Source organism: Littorina saxatilis, linkage group LG8 (genome assembly GCF_037325665.1).
Source record: "Littorina saxatilis isolate snail1 linkage group LG8, US_GU_Lsax_2.0, whole genome shotgun sequence".
In the NCBI taxonomy this organism is placed as follows: Eukaryota; Metazoa; Mollusca; class Gastropoda; order Littorinimorpha; family Littorinidae; genus Littorina; species Littorina saxatilis.
Genome location: NC_090252.1, coordinates 4,144,295 through 4,161,603, shown reverse-complemented (window position 1 = coordinate 4,161,603; position 17,309 = coordinate 4,144,295). Strand labels below are relative to the sequence as shown.

General features: G+C 46.3%; 1 protein-coding gene across 1 annotated transcript; it reads right to left on the bottom strand.

Annotated features, from left to right (window-relative positions):
• Positions 1-1,720: 1,720 nt before the first annotated feature.
• Positions 1,721-5,968, bottom strand: LOC138972561 (uncharacterized). The gene is made up of 5 exons (XM_070345213.1): positions 5,891-5,968; positions 5,424-5,519; positions 3,893-4,097; positions 2,394-2,447; positions 1,721-1,874 (listed from the first exon to the last, which is right to left on the bottom strand). The coding sequence occupies exons 1-5, from the start codon at positions 5,960-5,962 to the stop codon at positions 1,831-1,833; spliced, it is 471 nt and encodes a 156-aa protein (XP_070201314.1). The 5' UTR covers positions 5,963-5,968; the 3' UTR covers positions 1,721-1,830.
• Positions 5,969-17,309: the final 11,341 nt, after the last annotated feature.

The following is a 17,309-nucleotide window of genomic DNA, read 5'->3' as shown; positions in this document are numbered from 1 at the left end:
ATTGTGTATTAGATTTAAGGAAACGTTGTAAGAAAAGGCGTAGCCTTAAACCTCTATCCTTGGAAAATAAAGTTCCACCACAATCTCCATGTTTCTTATGTGAACTACTACTACTAATGTCTTGATATATTATTATATATCCTACCTATGATAAACGTTGCATATCTAAAGTTAACCGGCACGGTTGGCCTAGTGGTAAGGCGTCCGCCCCGTGATCGGGAGGTCGTGGGTTCGAACAACGGCCGGGTCATACCTAAGACTTTAAAATTGGCAATCTAGTGGCTGCTCCGCCTGGCGTCTGGCATTATGGGGTTAGTGCTAGGACTGGTTGGTCCGGTGTCAGAATAATGTGACTGGATGAGACATGAAGCCTGTGCTGCGACTTCTGTCTTGTGTGTGGCGCACGTTATATGTCAAAGCAGCACCGCCCTGATATGGCCCTTCGTGGTCGGCTGGGCGTTAAGCAAACAAACAAACAAACACAATCATATCTCACGTGTTAGTTGTATTTTGTTGTTGTTCTTATGATTTTGGTTTGGGTGTTGGCTCGTTTGTTTTTTGCCTCAATATTGATAGTTGCAGTTGTTATGTTTTGTTTAATGTGGCAAAATACGCATGAAGGAGGCGACTCCTGTTGATAAGTTTTCTAGTTAGTGATAATGTTGTTTTTGTTTGTTTGTGTTTATTTTGTTTGTTTGTGTGTTTTGTTTTCTTTTGTTGCTTAATTAAGATCAGTGTTTGCTGTGCCTGCATGCACTCTCATTGTGCGTGTGTTTGAATGTGATTTTAGGGGGCCCGGTAGCTCAGTTGGTAGAGCACTGGACTTGTGATCGGAAGGTCGCAGGTTCGAATTCGGGCCGGGACGGACACGGGTCAACTTTATGTGCAGACCCAGAGACGGAAGCCATGTCCCACCCCCGTGTCATCACAATGGCACGTAAAAGACCTTGGTCATTCTGCCATAAGTGCAGGTGGCTGAATACACCTAAACACGCAGACACCTGGGTAGCGCGACTCCGTTGCTGCTAGCTTTCCACTGGGAGGAAGCGACCCGAATTTCCCAGCGATGGGACAATAAAGTAATGAAGAATGAGAAGAAAAAAAATTTAACTGTGTATTGTGTTAGCTTAAACCCCATATTGGCCTAAAGCCGAAATAAAACCTTGCAAACTTGAAACCTTATGTAAACTATTACTACGAATGTCTTGATATGATATATATATCATACCTGTGACATACTTGCATATCCACCTTCACTGTGTGTCAGAATTGGTGGACACCTGTATCGCAGAAGAACAGCCGAAGAAGTAAGAGGCTGTTCTCAGGCTACCTCCAGCCAAATATGTCAAACATTATTTGCTTTCCGACTGTGACTACCGATGTGATTGAGGCATGACGGAGTGAGACATGCATGGCTTACATGCCGTTGCTGATCTATGTATAGCAGATAATAAGGAACACAGAAAGCAGATTTTGGTGTGTTGTGTGTGTGTGTGTGTGTGTGTGTGTGTATGTGTGTGTGTGTGTGTGTGTGACGAAAATGACGTACAGTGACACCTGTGATCACACACACACACACACACACACACACACACACACACACACACACACACACACACACACACACACACACACACACCCATACCCTACACTTCAGATGTTAAGTAACTGCTCCTCTATCACACACCCCTCCCACCAACACAGACACAGAACGAAGTCGCACTTTTGCATAATGATTACTTTACTGTCTCAAGTCAGTCACGCAGAACGCATTGTGATTGATATTAACATGCTCCACGGGCATGCACCACCAATGACGTCATGGCTGGTTCACTGGCTGTCCTCCGCCCTGTCCATACAGTGCTTCAGCACACCTGAAAGACACACACATTTTGTTACTGGTATTTGATATAATTATCTGTTTATCCTTTGGGGGTATTCCTTTAATTCCCCCAGAAATATAAAAAAAACAACGCTGCCCATGTGAACAGCGCAAACGTTCAGACTTGTTATCAGCGACGATTCTCGCCAGACTTGAAGGCCAGTGCGGCTATCGGAGCTATCTCCTAATGCGGTGAGAGCAGTTTAGCTAGAGCTGACCAATCAGTAAGCGCGATAAGAAGAGTCTGCGGAAAATCTTTGTCAAGTCACGGCCGAGTCGAGCAGTGCTCGGCTGAGTTTTGGAGTCGCTGCTAAATGTGGCCTAAATCGTTCCTGAATCACTGGGGTGAATCACTGGGGGCGTTCACAGACTAATTGGCCTCTACGACTCGGGGCCAATTTTCATATGACTAAAGTTGGGGAAAAGTTGGTTGCCAGTCTGCCATGTGAACAGCACTTAAGGACCCTTCCCCTACATCGCACATGTTGCGGAATGAAAACAATCTACTTACGCAGGTTGCCCAGGAATGCCACGAACTCTTCGCCGTCAAGGACGTCATCACCATCTGTTGACGTAACGATGACGTCATTCGTCTGATTGAATTCACTCCAATAACACGTATTATTCCCCCCTCTGCTTCTTTACCTCTGTAAACTTGTAGAGCTAGTTATTTTTCGATAATGACCCAGCAACCAAACAAATAACGAGCCAGCAACAGCCTGAATCCTCGATAGTGCAATGGGTTGAGAAGCTGTTCTGTTTTGGTACTACTTTTGCGACTGAAAAGTTCAAAACGCTCTATACGTACGAAATATACATCTCTGGAGCAAACAATACAAACATACCGCATTTAAATTAACAACTACAGGCCTGAACACATGAATCTCCATATAAAATCCATGAGTTCGGTTGTTTTCTGAATATAGATCTGCTGTGCACACACCGTTCATCACAAGCAAATTCCCAAGGCAAGTAACTCATACTCTTGCCGACAAGAGTAGTTCCCCTTCTTTTAACGCAGTTTCTTCGACAACACTGACTGCAATCCGACGGTCAGTTTTCAACAATATTTCATTTTATAAACAGATCACACGCAACCAAATGCACACATCTCATCAATTTAAACAACATAAAGCGGTTTCATACACTATTTTCCCCAAAAAACTGAACTTCATACAGTAATTAACGTTGGAACACGGGTGCAAAAGTTCGTCTGCTAGTCCCATTTGACGAAAGAACATTATCTTTAGCGATACTAAATCATAAACAGAACACACAATATCTGCCTTTACCGCCACAGCAGAATAACAGCTTATCTGTGTACTTGATTTTAGTCTAAAACAGGGAAACTGACAAGAAGTGTTAACAGAATGGAATGATTTGCACGGAACTATACAACCGCGCATTAATCGATCGCCTGCGCAGGTTGACTGGTTGAGTGATTCGGATTCGATCAAACTTTCGCACAAAAACTCCTGTTTTCTTTGAATAACTGAAGAAAGGGGGAATAAAGAGGTTACACACCTCGTCTCAGTGATTATTAAAAATAATGGTCTCAGTTCGCGGTCATGAAAAAGCTCGCTGAAGCTCGCATTTTTCATGATCCGCTAACTTCGACCATTATTTTTAATAATCACTGAGACTCGGCATGTAACCTCTACATACTAAGTGCAAATACACCAGGGCACATCTCAAAACAAATAATAGTTTACGAAGAGAGAGAGAGAGAGAGAGAGAGAGAGAGAGAGAGAGAGAGAGAGAGAAAGAGAGAGAGAGCGCGATAGAGAGAGAGAGTGAGAGAGAGAGAGTGAAAGAGAGAGCGAGATAGAGAGAGAGAGAGAGAGAGAGAGAGAGAGAGAGGGAGGGAGATGAACACACACGCTCACACACACACTCACACACACTCACACACACACACACACACACACACACACACATACACACACACACACACACACACACACACACACACACACACACACAGTGTCGAGCACGAGAGAACACACTCACCATCCATGGCCTCGAAAACGTCCTTGACCACGTCGAAGCTGAGTCCCGAGAGCAGTGCTGGGTTGTCCCCGATAGCATCACAGGCACCGTCCATAGCGTTGCCTTGGTTACCAACACCGCGCTTGCCGCTGACAATGGTGCAGTCAGGCCCCGTCAGGTTCACTGAGCAGTTCTCCTTGACCCAGTCAGTGGCCGTGGTCACACCCTGCAGACACAGAGAAAACTGCCCTGCTACACGCTGGGAAAGAGATTTTCCTGTGTGATTTCCTGTTTAGAGATATTCCTGTGTGATTTCCTGTTTAGAGATATTCATGTGTGATTTCCTGTTTAGAGATATTCATGTGTGATTTCCTGTTTAGAGATATTCCTGTGTGATTTCCTGTTTAGAGCTGGGTTAAGCCTCTTAATAATTGGGCAAAGTTGACTTCGCGAAGCTGGCTGCTGGAAGCCTTGGCACTGATTTGTCGGTACAACGACGTCGGGAAGTCGACATTTGGTTGAATTCAGGACAGATTTTAAAAGAAGTAGAGAGACACGAACATGAACGGCTTTGTGAAACATGCAGGGAGATGGCAGCCAGCAGTAAAAGCCGTTACTCTTCCGTCAATGGCGTTTGCTTTGAGACCAGTTATCGATGTGGGTTCGAATCCCGGATTCACACAGTCAACTTTGTACTTTGTGCAGACCCTTCTCAATGTCCGAACACCCCTGTGTGCACGCATGCGCACGACAAAGATCTCAGGTTCACAGCAAAAGTCTCGGGGCTTGTATTGTTGATTTTGTTTTGCATTCTACTCTCTTAATCTTAGACAATATGTGATAACCGGCAAGGTGCTGACTTTCTTTTGTGCATTGTTGATGGTGAATGCATGTTAATTTATTTTTAATATACTTTCTTATGTGATAACCAATGTGCTATATTTTCTCAGGACAAAGAACAAATGTTTATTTTGAATGTTTTATGTATGTTATTATTACGGACACAAACGCTCAGCAATGTAATTTCTCTTTTAGAGATTAATAAAGTTATTGTATTGTATTGTATTGTATTGTATTGTATTGGGCTTGGGAAACATAAGGAAAAGAAAACACACTCGACAAGCGCCGTATTGTGTGGCAGCTCGCTTTCCCCAAGGAGAAAACAACCCACATTTGCCCGATATGACATCCCACTACCAAACCTGACCTAACCTAAATGTGCCTTGCTTCCTGGCTTTTTATTTTCTATAGACTATTTGTTTGTTTATTTAGGAGACAGACAAACAGAGAGAGAGAGAGAGAGAGAGAGAGAGAGAGAGAGAGAGAGAGAGAGAGAGAGAGAGAGAGAGAGAGAGAGAGAGAGAGAGAGAGACGGGAGAGAGAGAGAGAGGAGGGAGAGAGAGAGAGAGAGGGGAGAGAGAGAGAGAGACAGCCAGACGGTCAGACAGACAGAGAGACAGACAGACCGAGACAGAGAGAACAAGAGACAGACCGAGACAGACAGACAGACAGACAGACAGACAGACAGATAGGCAGACAAACAGAGCAGTACCTCCTTGATCTTCTTAAAGACGCTGCCCCAGCCGGCTTCAGACTGCGACACAAAGCTGGCCACCAGCAGCACAACGACAACACTTCCGCAACGCATCTGAAGAAAATAATGCCATTTCTTAAAACAAACAAAACAATCCATGTGTGCATCGGAAAACGCAGAAAGAGCAGTTTGGTTAGAGCTAACCAATCAGTGAGCGCTATAAGGAAAGTCTGCGCAAAATATGCGCCAAGTCAGGGCCGAGTAGAGCGGCGCTCAACTGAGATTTTGAGTCATGGACAATTATGTCCTAAATCGTGGGGGCCGTTCACATGGCAGACTTCTCGCCGACTTGGCCTCAGCAACTCGGGAGCGATTTCAAGCCATGAACAGACGGGGAAAAGTTGGTGAAAGTCTGCCATGAGTGATGCAATGGTCGAAATGTCAAACGAAAGCACAAAGCAACAAACAAACATTTCATAACTCACTTTGGATTTTTCAGTAGACTGTAGAGTTCTTGTAGAGTAGAACAATGGAGTTGGTGTGGTTGTGATGGACATCGTCCCCTGTATTTATACACACCTCACTGCAACAGCTTTCGCTTGACCACCCTTGTTTGTGGTGAGTTGGGTGATTAGACGATTCTATCTGTTTAATTGATTTAATTGTTTGTGAAGAGCTGGGTAATGAGACGATTCTCTAGTTTGTGAAGAGTGGGGTAATCAGGCGGGTACTGAGACGATTCTATCTGTTTAATTGATTTAATTGTTTATTAGATCGGCGTCAGAAAAATGCTGTAAGTGTGGATGTTGGAGAGAGGGAGACAAAATAGTATGTACGTTCGCCTAATAAAATATCAGTCGTCAGATATTGTAACTACATGTAAATAACAGAAGAAGCTTCCTTGTTTTTCATTTTATTTGATAAAAGCTAATGCTTTCGCAAGTAAAATACTTATTTTTAAATTTTCTTTCTTTATTTCTGTGTTTCCTTTTCTCTGATTTCATACCTCTCTCTCTCTCACTCTATCTCTCACTCACTATCTCTGTCTCTCTCTTTGTGTATCTGTCTGTCTAGCAGTTTGTCTGTCTGCTTGTCAGTCTGTTTATCTGTCTCTGTCTATCGCTCTCTCTCTCTCTCTGTTTCTCTCTCTATCTGTCTCTCTGTTTCCCCTTGTCTCTCTCTCCCTGTCTCTCTCTCTCTCTATCTCCCTGTCTCTCTCTCTCCCTCTCTCTCTCTCTACCCCTCTCTCTCTCTCTCCCTGTCTCTCTCTCTCCCTGTCTCTCGCTCTCCCTGTCTCTCTCTCCCTGTCTCTCTCTTTCCATGTCTCTCTCTTTCCCTGTCTCTCTCTCTCCCCGTCTCTCTCTTTCCCTGTCTGTCTCTCTCTCTCTCCCTGTCTCTATCTCTCTCCCTGTCTCTTTCTCTCCCTGTCTCTCTCTCTCTATTCCTGTCTCTCTCTCTCCCTGTCTGTCTCTCTCTCTCTCTCTCTCTCCCCAGCTAGCAAGCTTTCGTCGGCCGACTGACGATTTCAGTCGGGTGACGTCGTCAAATGTCGTGTGTCGACGTCCGTTGTCGCGCCGATATAGTTTGCCTGTGTGTAAAACTCGGCAAATGTACGTAATAAACCCCGACATCGGCCCGACGCAATGTTGCTGTCGATAAAAATATGCAGAGTTACGGGAGATAACAACTTGAATTTATTATCATTATTTTAACATTTGTTACGTCCCCTGTTCAAGCGTCGGGAACGGCGTGACATGACTCTGCAAATGCGAAACTAAATTATTCATATTTGTTGACTTTTTCACATAGGAGTAGGATAATTAATTGTAAGTTTTGTTTGTATATTTGCAATCAAATACAGCATGAGCTCAAACCATGAGTTTTACATTTTAAAAATACGCCATCATATATACTTGAAATACTCTTATAGCTTTCCTTACGGTACAAACAAGATTGAGTGTGAACATGGCCGGCTAGCTGCTACTTTCCCGCGTGACCGAAGTTTATTTGTTTTCTTAGTTCAAGTTAATATCGAAAGAAGAGACATTCTTGCGAATGTTGTACAGCACATTGATGATATGTTATCCGAGACGAATGTCGCCTCGGGATCTCAATCTGAGTGCTGGTCCCAGTGCCACGTGGTGGCGGTGATAGTTGACAAGTTAAAATTGTGTAGCCAAGGACGGATGGAAACCTACAGGTGTGTTCAAGCTGTTAACGTCAACTCGAGAACAACCGACGGATCCAGCGAGTAAGTGATTTTGGTTTTTCTTCCTTTAATGTTAGTTTTGCTGTTATACAGTGAGGGGGGGGGGGGGGGAGTACATACTGCTGTATCTGTATATATGTAGATGTAGGTGTTTTGTCCTGTTACAGTGGGGGGGGGGGGGGGGTGGAGTACATACTCATGATACTGCTGAATCTGTAGCTGTAAGTGTGGATTGCACTGTTACACTTGGGGGGTGGGGTGTATGTATACTGATGTATCTGTAGCTGTAGGTGTGTGTATTGCATTGTAACACTTGGGGGGGGGGGGGGGGGGTACATATTGATCTATCTGTAGCTGGTGGTGTGTTTTGCACTGATGCACACTTCGGGGGGGGGGGGTGTACATACTGCTGAATCTGTAGCTGTAGGTGTGTTTTGCACAGTAACACTGGGGAGGGGGGGGGGGGGGTGTACATACTGCTGAATCTGTAGCTGGAGGTGTGTTTTGTACTGTTACACTTGGGGGGGGGGGGGCGGTTGTACATACTGATGTATCTGTAGCTGTAGGTGTGTTATGTACTGTTACAGTAGGGGGGAGGGGGGGTTGAACATACTGCTGTATATGTAGCTGTAGGTGTGTTTTGCACACAGGGGGGGGGGGGGGGAGGGGTTGAACATACTGCTGTATCTGTAGCTCTAAGTGTGTTTTGCACTCTACACGGGGGAAGGCGGTGGAGTGTTGTACATACTGCTGTAGGGAAGTTTTGTACTGTTACATTGGTGGCAGCGGGGGGAGGGGGGGTGTACATAATTCTGAATCTGTAGCTGTAAATGAGTTCTGTACTGTTGCAGTGGGGGGGGGGGGGGGGGTTGTACATACTGCTGTATCTCATAATCTGTAGCTGTAGGTGTGTTTTGCACTGTTACACGGGGGGGGGGGGGGAGGGGGGTTGAACACACTGCTGTATCTGTAGCAGTAGGTGCGATTTGAGCTGTTACAGTTGGGAGGGGGGGGGGGGGGGTGTACATACTGCTGTAGCTGTAGGTGTTTTTTACACTGTTACACTTGGATTGGGGGAGGGTTGTACACACTGCTGTATCTGTAGGTTTGTTTTCCACTGTAACACTGGGGGGAGGGGGGGGGGGGGGTTGTACTGCTGTAGCTGTAAGTGAATTTTGCACTGTTACACTTGGGGGGGGGGGGGGGGTGGTACATACTGCTGTATCTGTAGCTGCATGATATACTGCTGTAGCTGTACGGGGAGGGGGGGTACATACTGCTGTAGCTGTTAGTGATTTTTGACTCACATGCGAAGCAAAAGTGAGTCTATGTACTCACCCGAGTCGTCCGTCCGGACGTCCGGAAAACTTTAACGTTGGATATTTCTTGGACACTATTCAGTCTATCAGTACCAAATTTGGCAAGATGGTGTATGATGACAAGGCCCCAAAAAACATACATAGCATCTTGACCTTGCTTCAAGGTCAAGGTCGCAGGGGCCATAAATGTGTTCTAAAAAACAGCTATTTTTCACATTTTCTCTGAAGTTTTTGAGATTGAATACCTCACCTATATGATATATAGGGCAAAGTAAGCCCCATCTTTTGATACCAGTTTGGTTTACCTTGCTTCAAGGTCAAGGTCACAGGAGCTCTTCAAAGTTGGATTGTATACATATTTTGAAGTGACCTTGACCCTGAACTATGGAAGATAACTGTTTCAAACTTAAAAATTATGTGTGGCACATGTTATGCTTTCATCATGAGACACATTTGGTCACATATGATCAAGGTCAAGGTCACTTTGACCCTTATGAAATGTGACCAAAATAAGGTAGTGAACCACTAAAAGTGACCATATCTCATGGTAGAAAGAGCCAATAAGCACCATTGTACTTCCTATGTCTTGAATTAACAGCTTTGTGTTGCATGACCTTGGATGACCTTGGTCAAGGTCACATGTATTTTGGTAGAAAAAATGTGTAAAGCAGTTCTTAGTATATGATGTCATTGCTAGGTTTAGTTGTTTGACCTTGACCCTGAAGGCCAAGGTCATGTAAAGGTCAAGCATGTGAGTCGTATGGGCTTTGCCCTTCTTGTTTATACTGCTGTAGCTGTACGGGGAGGGGGGGTATACTGCTGTAGCTGTTAGTGATTTTTGCACTGTTACAGGGGGGGGGGGGGGGGTGGAGTACATACTGCTGAATCTGTAGCTGTAAGTGTGGTTTGCACTGTTACACTTGGGGGGTGGGGTGTATGTATACTGATGTATCTGTAGCTGTAGGTGTGTGTATTGCATTGTAACACTTGGGGGGGGGGGGGTACATACTGATCTATCTGTAGCTGGTGGTGTGTTTTGCACTGATGCACACTTGGGGGGAGGGGGGTGTACATAATTCTGAATCTGTAGCTGTAGGTGTGTTTTGCACAGTAACACTGGGGAGGGGGGGGGGGGGTGTACATACTGCTGAATCTGTAGCTGGAGGTGTGTTTTGTACTGTTACACTTGGGGGGGGGGGGGCGGTTGTACATACTGATGTATCTGTAGCTGTAGGTGTGTTATGTACTGTTACAGTAGGGGGGAGGGGGGGTTGAACATACTGCTGTATATGTAGCTGTAGGTGTGTTTTGCACACAGGGGGGGGGGGGGGGAGGGGGGTTGAACATACTGCTGTATCTGTAGCTCTAAGTGTGTTTTGCACTCTACACGGGGGAAGGCGGTGGAGTGTTGTACATACTGCTGTAGGGAAGTTTTGTACTGTTACATTGGTGGCAGCGGGGGGAGGGGGGGTGTACATAATTCTGAATCTGTAGCTGTAAATGAGTTCTGTACTGTTGCAGTGGGGGGGGGGGGGGGTTGTACATACTGCTGTATCTCATAATCTGTAGCTGTAGGTGTGTTTTGCACTGTTACACGGGGGGGGGGGGGGGGGGGGGGAGGGGGGTTGAACACACTGCTGTAGCTGTAGCAGTAGGTGCGATTTGAGCTGTTACAGTTGGGAGGGGGGGGGGGGTGTACATACTGCTGTAGCTGTAGGTGTTTTTTACACTGTTACACTTGGATTGGGGGAGGGTTGTACACACTGCTGTATCTGTAGGTTTGTTTTCCACTGTAACACTGGGGGGAGGGGGGGGGGGGGGTTGTACTGCTGTAGCTGTAAGTGAATTTTGCACTGTTACACTTGGGGGGGGGGGGGGGGGGGGGTGGTACATACTGCTGTATCTGTAGCTGCATGATATACTGCTGTAGCTGTACGGGGAGGGGGGGTACATACTGCTGTAGCTGTTAGTGATTTTTGACTCACATGCGAAGCAAAAGTGAGTCTATGTACTCACCCGAGTCGTCCGTCCGGAAAACTTTAACGTTGGATATTTCTTGGACACTATTCAGTCTATCAGTACCAAATTTGGCAAGATGGTGTATGATGACAAGGCCCCAAAAAACATACATAGCATCTTGACCTTGCTTCAAGGTCAAGGTCGCAGGGGCCATAAATGTGTTCTAAAAAACAGCTATTTTTCACATTTTTCACATTTTCTCTGAAGTTTTTGAGATTGAATACCTCACCTATATATGATATATAGGGCAAAGTAAGCCCCATCTTTTGATACCAGTTTGGTTTACCTTGCTTCAAGGTCAAGGTCACAGGAGCTCTTCAAAGTTGGATTGTATACATATTTTGAAGTGACCTTGACCCTGAACTATGGAAGATAACTGTTTCAAACTTAAAAATTATGTGTGGCACATGTTATGCTTTCATCATGAGACACATTTGGTCACATATGATCAAGGTCAAGGTCACTTTGACCCTTATGAAATGTGACCAAAATAAGGTAGTGAACCACTAAAAGTAACCATATCTCATGGTAGAAAGAGCCAATAAGCACCATTGTACTTCCTATGTCTTGAATTAACAGCTTTGTGTTGCATGACCTTGGATGACCTTGACCTTGGGTCAAGGTCACATGTATTTTGGTAGAAAAAATGTGTAAAGCAGTTCTTAGTATATGATGTCATTGCTAGGTTTAGTTGTTTGACCTTGACCCTGAAGGCCAAGGTCATGTAAAGGTCAAGCATGTGAGTCGTATGGGCTTTGCCCTTCTTGTTTATACTGCTGTAGCTGTACGGGGAGGGGGGGTATACTGCTGTAGCTGTTAGTGATTTTTGCACTGTTACAGGGGGGGGGGGGGGGTGGAGTACATACTGCTGAATCTGTAGCTGTAAGTGTGGTTTGCACTGTTACACTTGGGGGGTGGGGTGTACATACTGATGTATCTGTAGCTGTAGGTATTGCATTGTAACACTTGGGAGGGGGGGGGGGGGGTACATACTGATCTATCTGTAGCTGTAGGCGTGTTTTGTACTGTTACACTTGGGGGGGGGGGGCGGTTTGTACATACTGATGTAGCTGTAGGTGTGTTATGTACTGTTACAGTAGGCGGGGAGGGGGGGGGGGGGTTGAACATACTGCTGTATCTGTAGGTCTAGGTGTGTTTTGCACTCTACACGGGGGAAGGCGGTTGAGTGTTGTACATACTGCTGTATCTGAAGCTGTAGGTATGTTTTGTACTGTTACAGTGGTGGCAGCGGGGGGAGGGGGATGTACATAATTCTGAATCTGTAGCTGTAAATGAGTTTTGTACTGTTACCGTGGTGGGGGGGGGGGGTTGTACATACTGCTGTAGCTGTAGGTGTGTTTTGCACTGTTACTAAGGGGGAGGGGAGGTGTACATACTGCTGTAGCTGTAGCTGTAAGTAATTTTTGCACTGTTACACTTGGGGGGTTGTATACACTGCTGAATCTGTTGCTGTAGGTGTGTTTTATACTGTAATACTGAGGGGGGGGGGGTGTATACGGCTGTATCTGTAGCTGTAGGTGTGTTTTGTACTGTTACAGTGAGGGCGGTAGGGGCGGGGGGTTCTACATACTGCTGTAGCTGATGTGTTTTGCACTGTTACACTGGGGGGGGGGGGGGGGGTTGTACACACTGCTGTATCTGTAGGTTTGTTTTCCACTGTAACACTGGGGGGATTGGGGTTATACTGCTGTAGCTGTAAGTGAATTTTGCACTGTTACACTTGGGGGGGGGGGGGGGGTGGTGGTGGTACATACTGCTGTATGTGTAGCAAGACATTAGCGGCCGATAGTCGGCCGAACACCCTTCAAAAAGTCGGGCAGGTGACGTCAAAAGATACGACGCGGGTGTTGGCCCGACTAACTTTTGCAAAGAGGCAACGAGGAGGCCGACAGGCGGCCGAACACCTGTACTATGGCGGCACGCATCCGGTCCGATGTTAATCGGCCCGATGGCTTGTTGGACCTGCGGCCCGACACCTTATGCCGACATCGTCCCGATGTCTTCCCGCTGAAATCGATATCTTCCCTATCGGCCGCCTCGTTGCCTCTTTGCAAAAGTTAGTCGGGCCAACACCCGCGTCGTATGTTTTGACGTCACCGGCCCGACTTTTTGAAGGGTGTTCGGCCGATTATCGGCCGCTAATGTCTTGCTGGCTGGGTCTACCTCTCTCTCTCTCACTGTCTCTCTCTCTCCCTGTCTCTCTCTCTCCCTGTCTCTCTCTTTCCCCCTGTCTCTCTCTCCCCTCTCTCTCTCTCTCCCTGCCTCTCTCTCTCTCTCCCTGTCTCTTTCTCTCCATGTCTCTCTCTCTCTCCCTGTCTCTCTCTTTCCCTGTCTCTCTCTTTCCCTGTCTCTCTCTCTCTGTCTGTCTCTCTTTCCCTGTCTCTCTCTCTTTCACTGTCTCTCTCTCCCCGTCTCTCTCTTTCCCTGTCTCTCTCTCCCTGTCTCTCTCTCTCCCTGTCTCTCTCTCTCCCTGTCTCTCTCTTTCCCTGTCTCTCTCTCTGTCTCTCTCTCTCTCCCTGTCTCTCTCTCTTTCACTGTCTCTCTCTCTCCCTGTCTCTCTCTTTCCCTGTCTCTCTCTTTCCCTGTCTCTCTCTCCCTGTCTCTCTCTTTCCCTGTCTCTCTCTCTCTGTCTCTCTCTCTCCCTGTCTCTCTCTCTTTCACTGTCTCTCTCTCTCCCTGTCTCTCTCTTTCCCTGTCTCTCTCTCCCTGTCTCTCTCTCTCCCCCTCTCTCTCTCTCCCTGTCTCTCTCTCTCCCTGTCTCTCTCTTTCCCTGTCTCTCTCTCTCTGTCTCTCTCTCTCTGTCTCTCTCTCCCTGTCTCTCTCTCTCTCCCTGTCTCTCTCTCTGTCTCTCTCTCTCCCTGTCTCTCTCTCTTTCACTGTCTCTCTCTCTCCCTGTCTCTCTCTTTCCCTGTCTCTCTCTCCCTGTCTCTCTCTCTCCCCCTCTCTCTCTCCCTGTCTCTCTCTCTCCCTGTCTCTCTCTTTCCCTGTCTCTCTCTCTCTGTCTCTCTCTCTCTGTCTCTCTCTCCCTGTCTCTCTCTCTCTCCCTGTCTCTCTCTCTCCCTGTCTCTCTCTTTCCCTGTCTCTCTCTGTCTCTCTCTCTCCCTGTCCCTCTCTCTTTCACTGTCTCTCTCTCTCCCTGTCTCTCTCTTTCCCTGTCTCTCTCTTTCCCTGTCTCTCTCTCCCTGTCTCTCTCTCTCTCCCTGTCTCTCTCTCTCCCTGTCTCTCTCTCTCTCTGTCTCTCTCTCTCTCTGTCTCTCTCTCCCTGTCTCTCTCTCTCTCCCTGTCTCTCTCTCTCCCTGTCTCTCTCTTTCCCTGTCTCTCTCTGTCTCTCTCTCTCTCTCTCTCTCTCTTTCACTGTCTCTCTCTTTCCCTGAGTCTCTCTCTTTCACTGTCTCTCTCTTTCCCTGTCTCTCTCTCCCTGTCTCTCTCTTTCCCTGTCTCTCTCTGTCTCTCTCTCTCTCTCTCTCTCCCTGTCTCTCTCTCTTTCACTGTCTCTCTCTTTCCCTGTCTCTCTCTCTCTGTCTCTCTCTCTCCCTCTCTCTCTCCCTCTCCCGTTATTTGTCAACACGTTTGTTAAGTCCATACGATTTTGGTTGCGCATCCTGAAAATGCCTAGTCATCGATTGCCACAAAAAGCTTATAAAATGCTGCTTTATTTACACGAACAAAATAAAAGAACATGGGCGTCATCAGTTTGCTATGTGCTGTACAAATACGGCTTTGACCAAGTTTGGATTCAACAAGGCGTTGGAAATGAAAATGCGTTCATAACGGAATTCAAGAACAGACTAGTCACATTATACAAGCAAGAGTGGATAGAAACAGTACAAAGTAAAGAACGATTCCTTTTCTATAGCACTTTCAAGTCAGCCTTATCTATGTCTTCATACTTAAATGACCTGAAGCACGTCAAAGCAAGAAACTGCCTGATTAGGTTAAGACTTGGTGTCTCGCCACTCAAAGTACATCGATTACGACACACTCGGTCGTCAACTGCTGAAGATTACTTGTGTCCATTCTGCGCAAACGAGACCGAAGATGAAATTCACTTTGTTTTGAAATGTCCAAAATATGCTGGTATTCGCGAGTACTACATACCTGCAAAATATTACAACCGCCCATCAAGCTTTAAACTGGCGCTACTTCTAGCGACACCAAACAGATCAATATTACTTAGACTTGCAACCTTCATCATGAACGCGTTTAAAATACGCAGTGAGTGGGGACAGTGAATATGAGATATTGCACGATCTTGTTTTATGTGTATGCTATTTTTGCTGCTTTCTGTCGATTGCTTAAAAAACAGTAATAAAGTTTTGTCTTTTTTGAAAACGTTAATGTGATGCTATGTATCAGAGATGCAACGATTATGCATATAACTGCTTGCAGATTTGCGTGTGAAAGGGCATGTGAAGGTGATAGATGGAGTGATGAATAGATGGATGACGGATGAATGGTTGGACAGTCAGACGGTTGATTAGATGGATGGAGGACAAAGGGACACGAGATAGATAGAAGGATGGATGGATGGATGGCTAGCTGGATGGATGGATAGATGGACAGAGAGACATGAGTGAAGTGCGACAGAGACTGGATTTTGTGCTGATGCTTACTGTCCTTTTCCAAACGTTTTGCTGTTGTAAATGCCTGTTTCCACAGTCGTCATGTCGACTGTCATTACGATGAGGATGATTTATTTTAGTATGATTAATATTACAATGATTATTTTTCATGAAGCAAGAATGATGAAAATGTGTACACCCCGAATTGAAATGGGCCCAAGGCCCAATCAATAAACCATCCAGACTCCAGACTCCAGACTCTCTCTCCCTGTCTCTCTCTCTCTCCCTGTCTCTCTCTCCCTGTCTCTCTCTTTCCCTGTCTCTCTCTCTCTCTGTCTCTCTGTCTCTCTCTCCCTGTCTCTCTCTCTCTCCCTGTCTCTCTATCTCCCTGTCTCTCTCTCTCTCCCTGTCTCTCTCTTCCTGTCTCTCGCTCTCCCTGTCTCTCTCTTCCTGTCTCTCGCTTTCCCTGTCCCTCTCTTCCTGTCTCTCTCTTTCCCTGTCTCTCTCTTTCCCTGTCTCTCTCTCCCTGTCTCTCTCTTTCCCTGTCTCTCTCTCCCCCTCTCTCTCTCTCTCCCTGTCTCTCTCTCTGCCTGTCTCTCTCTTTCCCTGTCTCTCTCTCTTCCTGTCTCTCTCCCTGTCTCTCTCTCTCCCCCTCTCTCTCTTTCCCTGTCTCTCTCTCCCTGTCTCTCTCTTTCCCTGTCTCTCTCTCCCCCTCTCTCTCTCTCTCCCTGTCTCTCTCTCTTCCTGTCTCTCTCTCTTCCTGTCTCTCTCTTCCTGTCTCTCTCTTTCCCTGTCTCTCTCTCTTCCTGTCTCTCTCTTTCCCTGTCTCTCTCTCTCCCTGTCTCTCTCTCTTCCTGTCTCTCTCTCTCCCTGTCTCTCTCTCTTCCTGTCTCTCTCTCTCCCTGTCTCTCTCTCTTTCCCTGTCTCTCTCTCTTCCTGTCTCTCTCTTTCCCTGTCTCTCTCTCTTCCTGTCTCTCTCTCTCCCTGTCTCTCTCTTCCTGTCTCTCTCTCTTCCTGTCTCTCTCTCTTCCTGTCTCTCTCTCTTCCTGTCTCTCTCTCTTTCCCTGTCTCTCTCTCTTCCTGTCTCTCTCTTTCCCTGTCTCTCTCTCTTTCCCTGTCTCTCTCTTCCTGTCTCTCTCTCTTCCTGTCTCTCTCTCTTCCTGTCTCTCTCTCTTCCTGTCTCTCTCTTTCCCTGTCTCTCTCTCTTTCCCTGTCTCTCTCTTCCTGTCTCTCTCTTTCCCTGTCTCTCTCTCTTCCTGTCTCTCTCTCTTCCTGTCTCTCTCTCTTCCTGTCTCTCTCTCTTCCTGTCTCTCGCTTTCCCCCAATCACATGTTCCCTTTCGTCTGTCTCTTCCTTTTTTTTGTAATGTTTTTCCTGCATTTTTCTTTTTTTTGTCTTTGTGTCTTTTTTAGTTGGTCTCCTTGAGCACACCATTGTTACAGGCTGCGTCCGGTATTGTCAGAAGAAGAAGAATTGTCAGTTTGAATGTAATCGTCACTGATTAAAAGCCGTGATTTGGGGGGCTGTCCTAGCAGTTTTATCAAACTGATCAGTCCTGTGTTCATGTGCGTTTAACTGTGCCCGTCCGGAGCGTCAACTTGGTTAATTGAGGTGTAATTGACCCGTCCCACATCATCAAGATCATTATCGAAGAAATTGGACACATTCGGTCGAGTCAAATTTTAACAGTCGTGATAACGTTCGTCTGGTTAATTTTCACATTTAGCCTAATTATGCAGGCAGCAATATTGACAAGGCAAAATCGTATTCTACA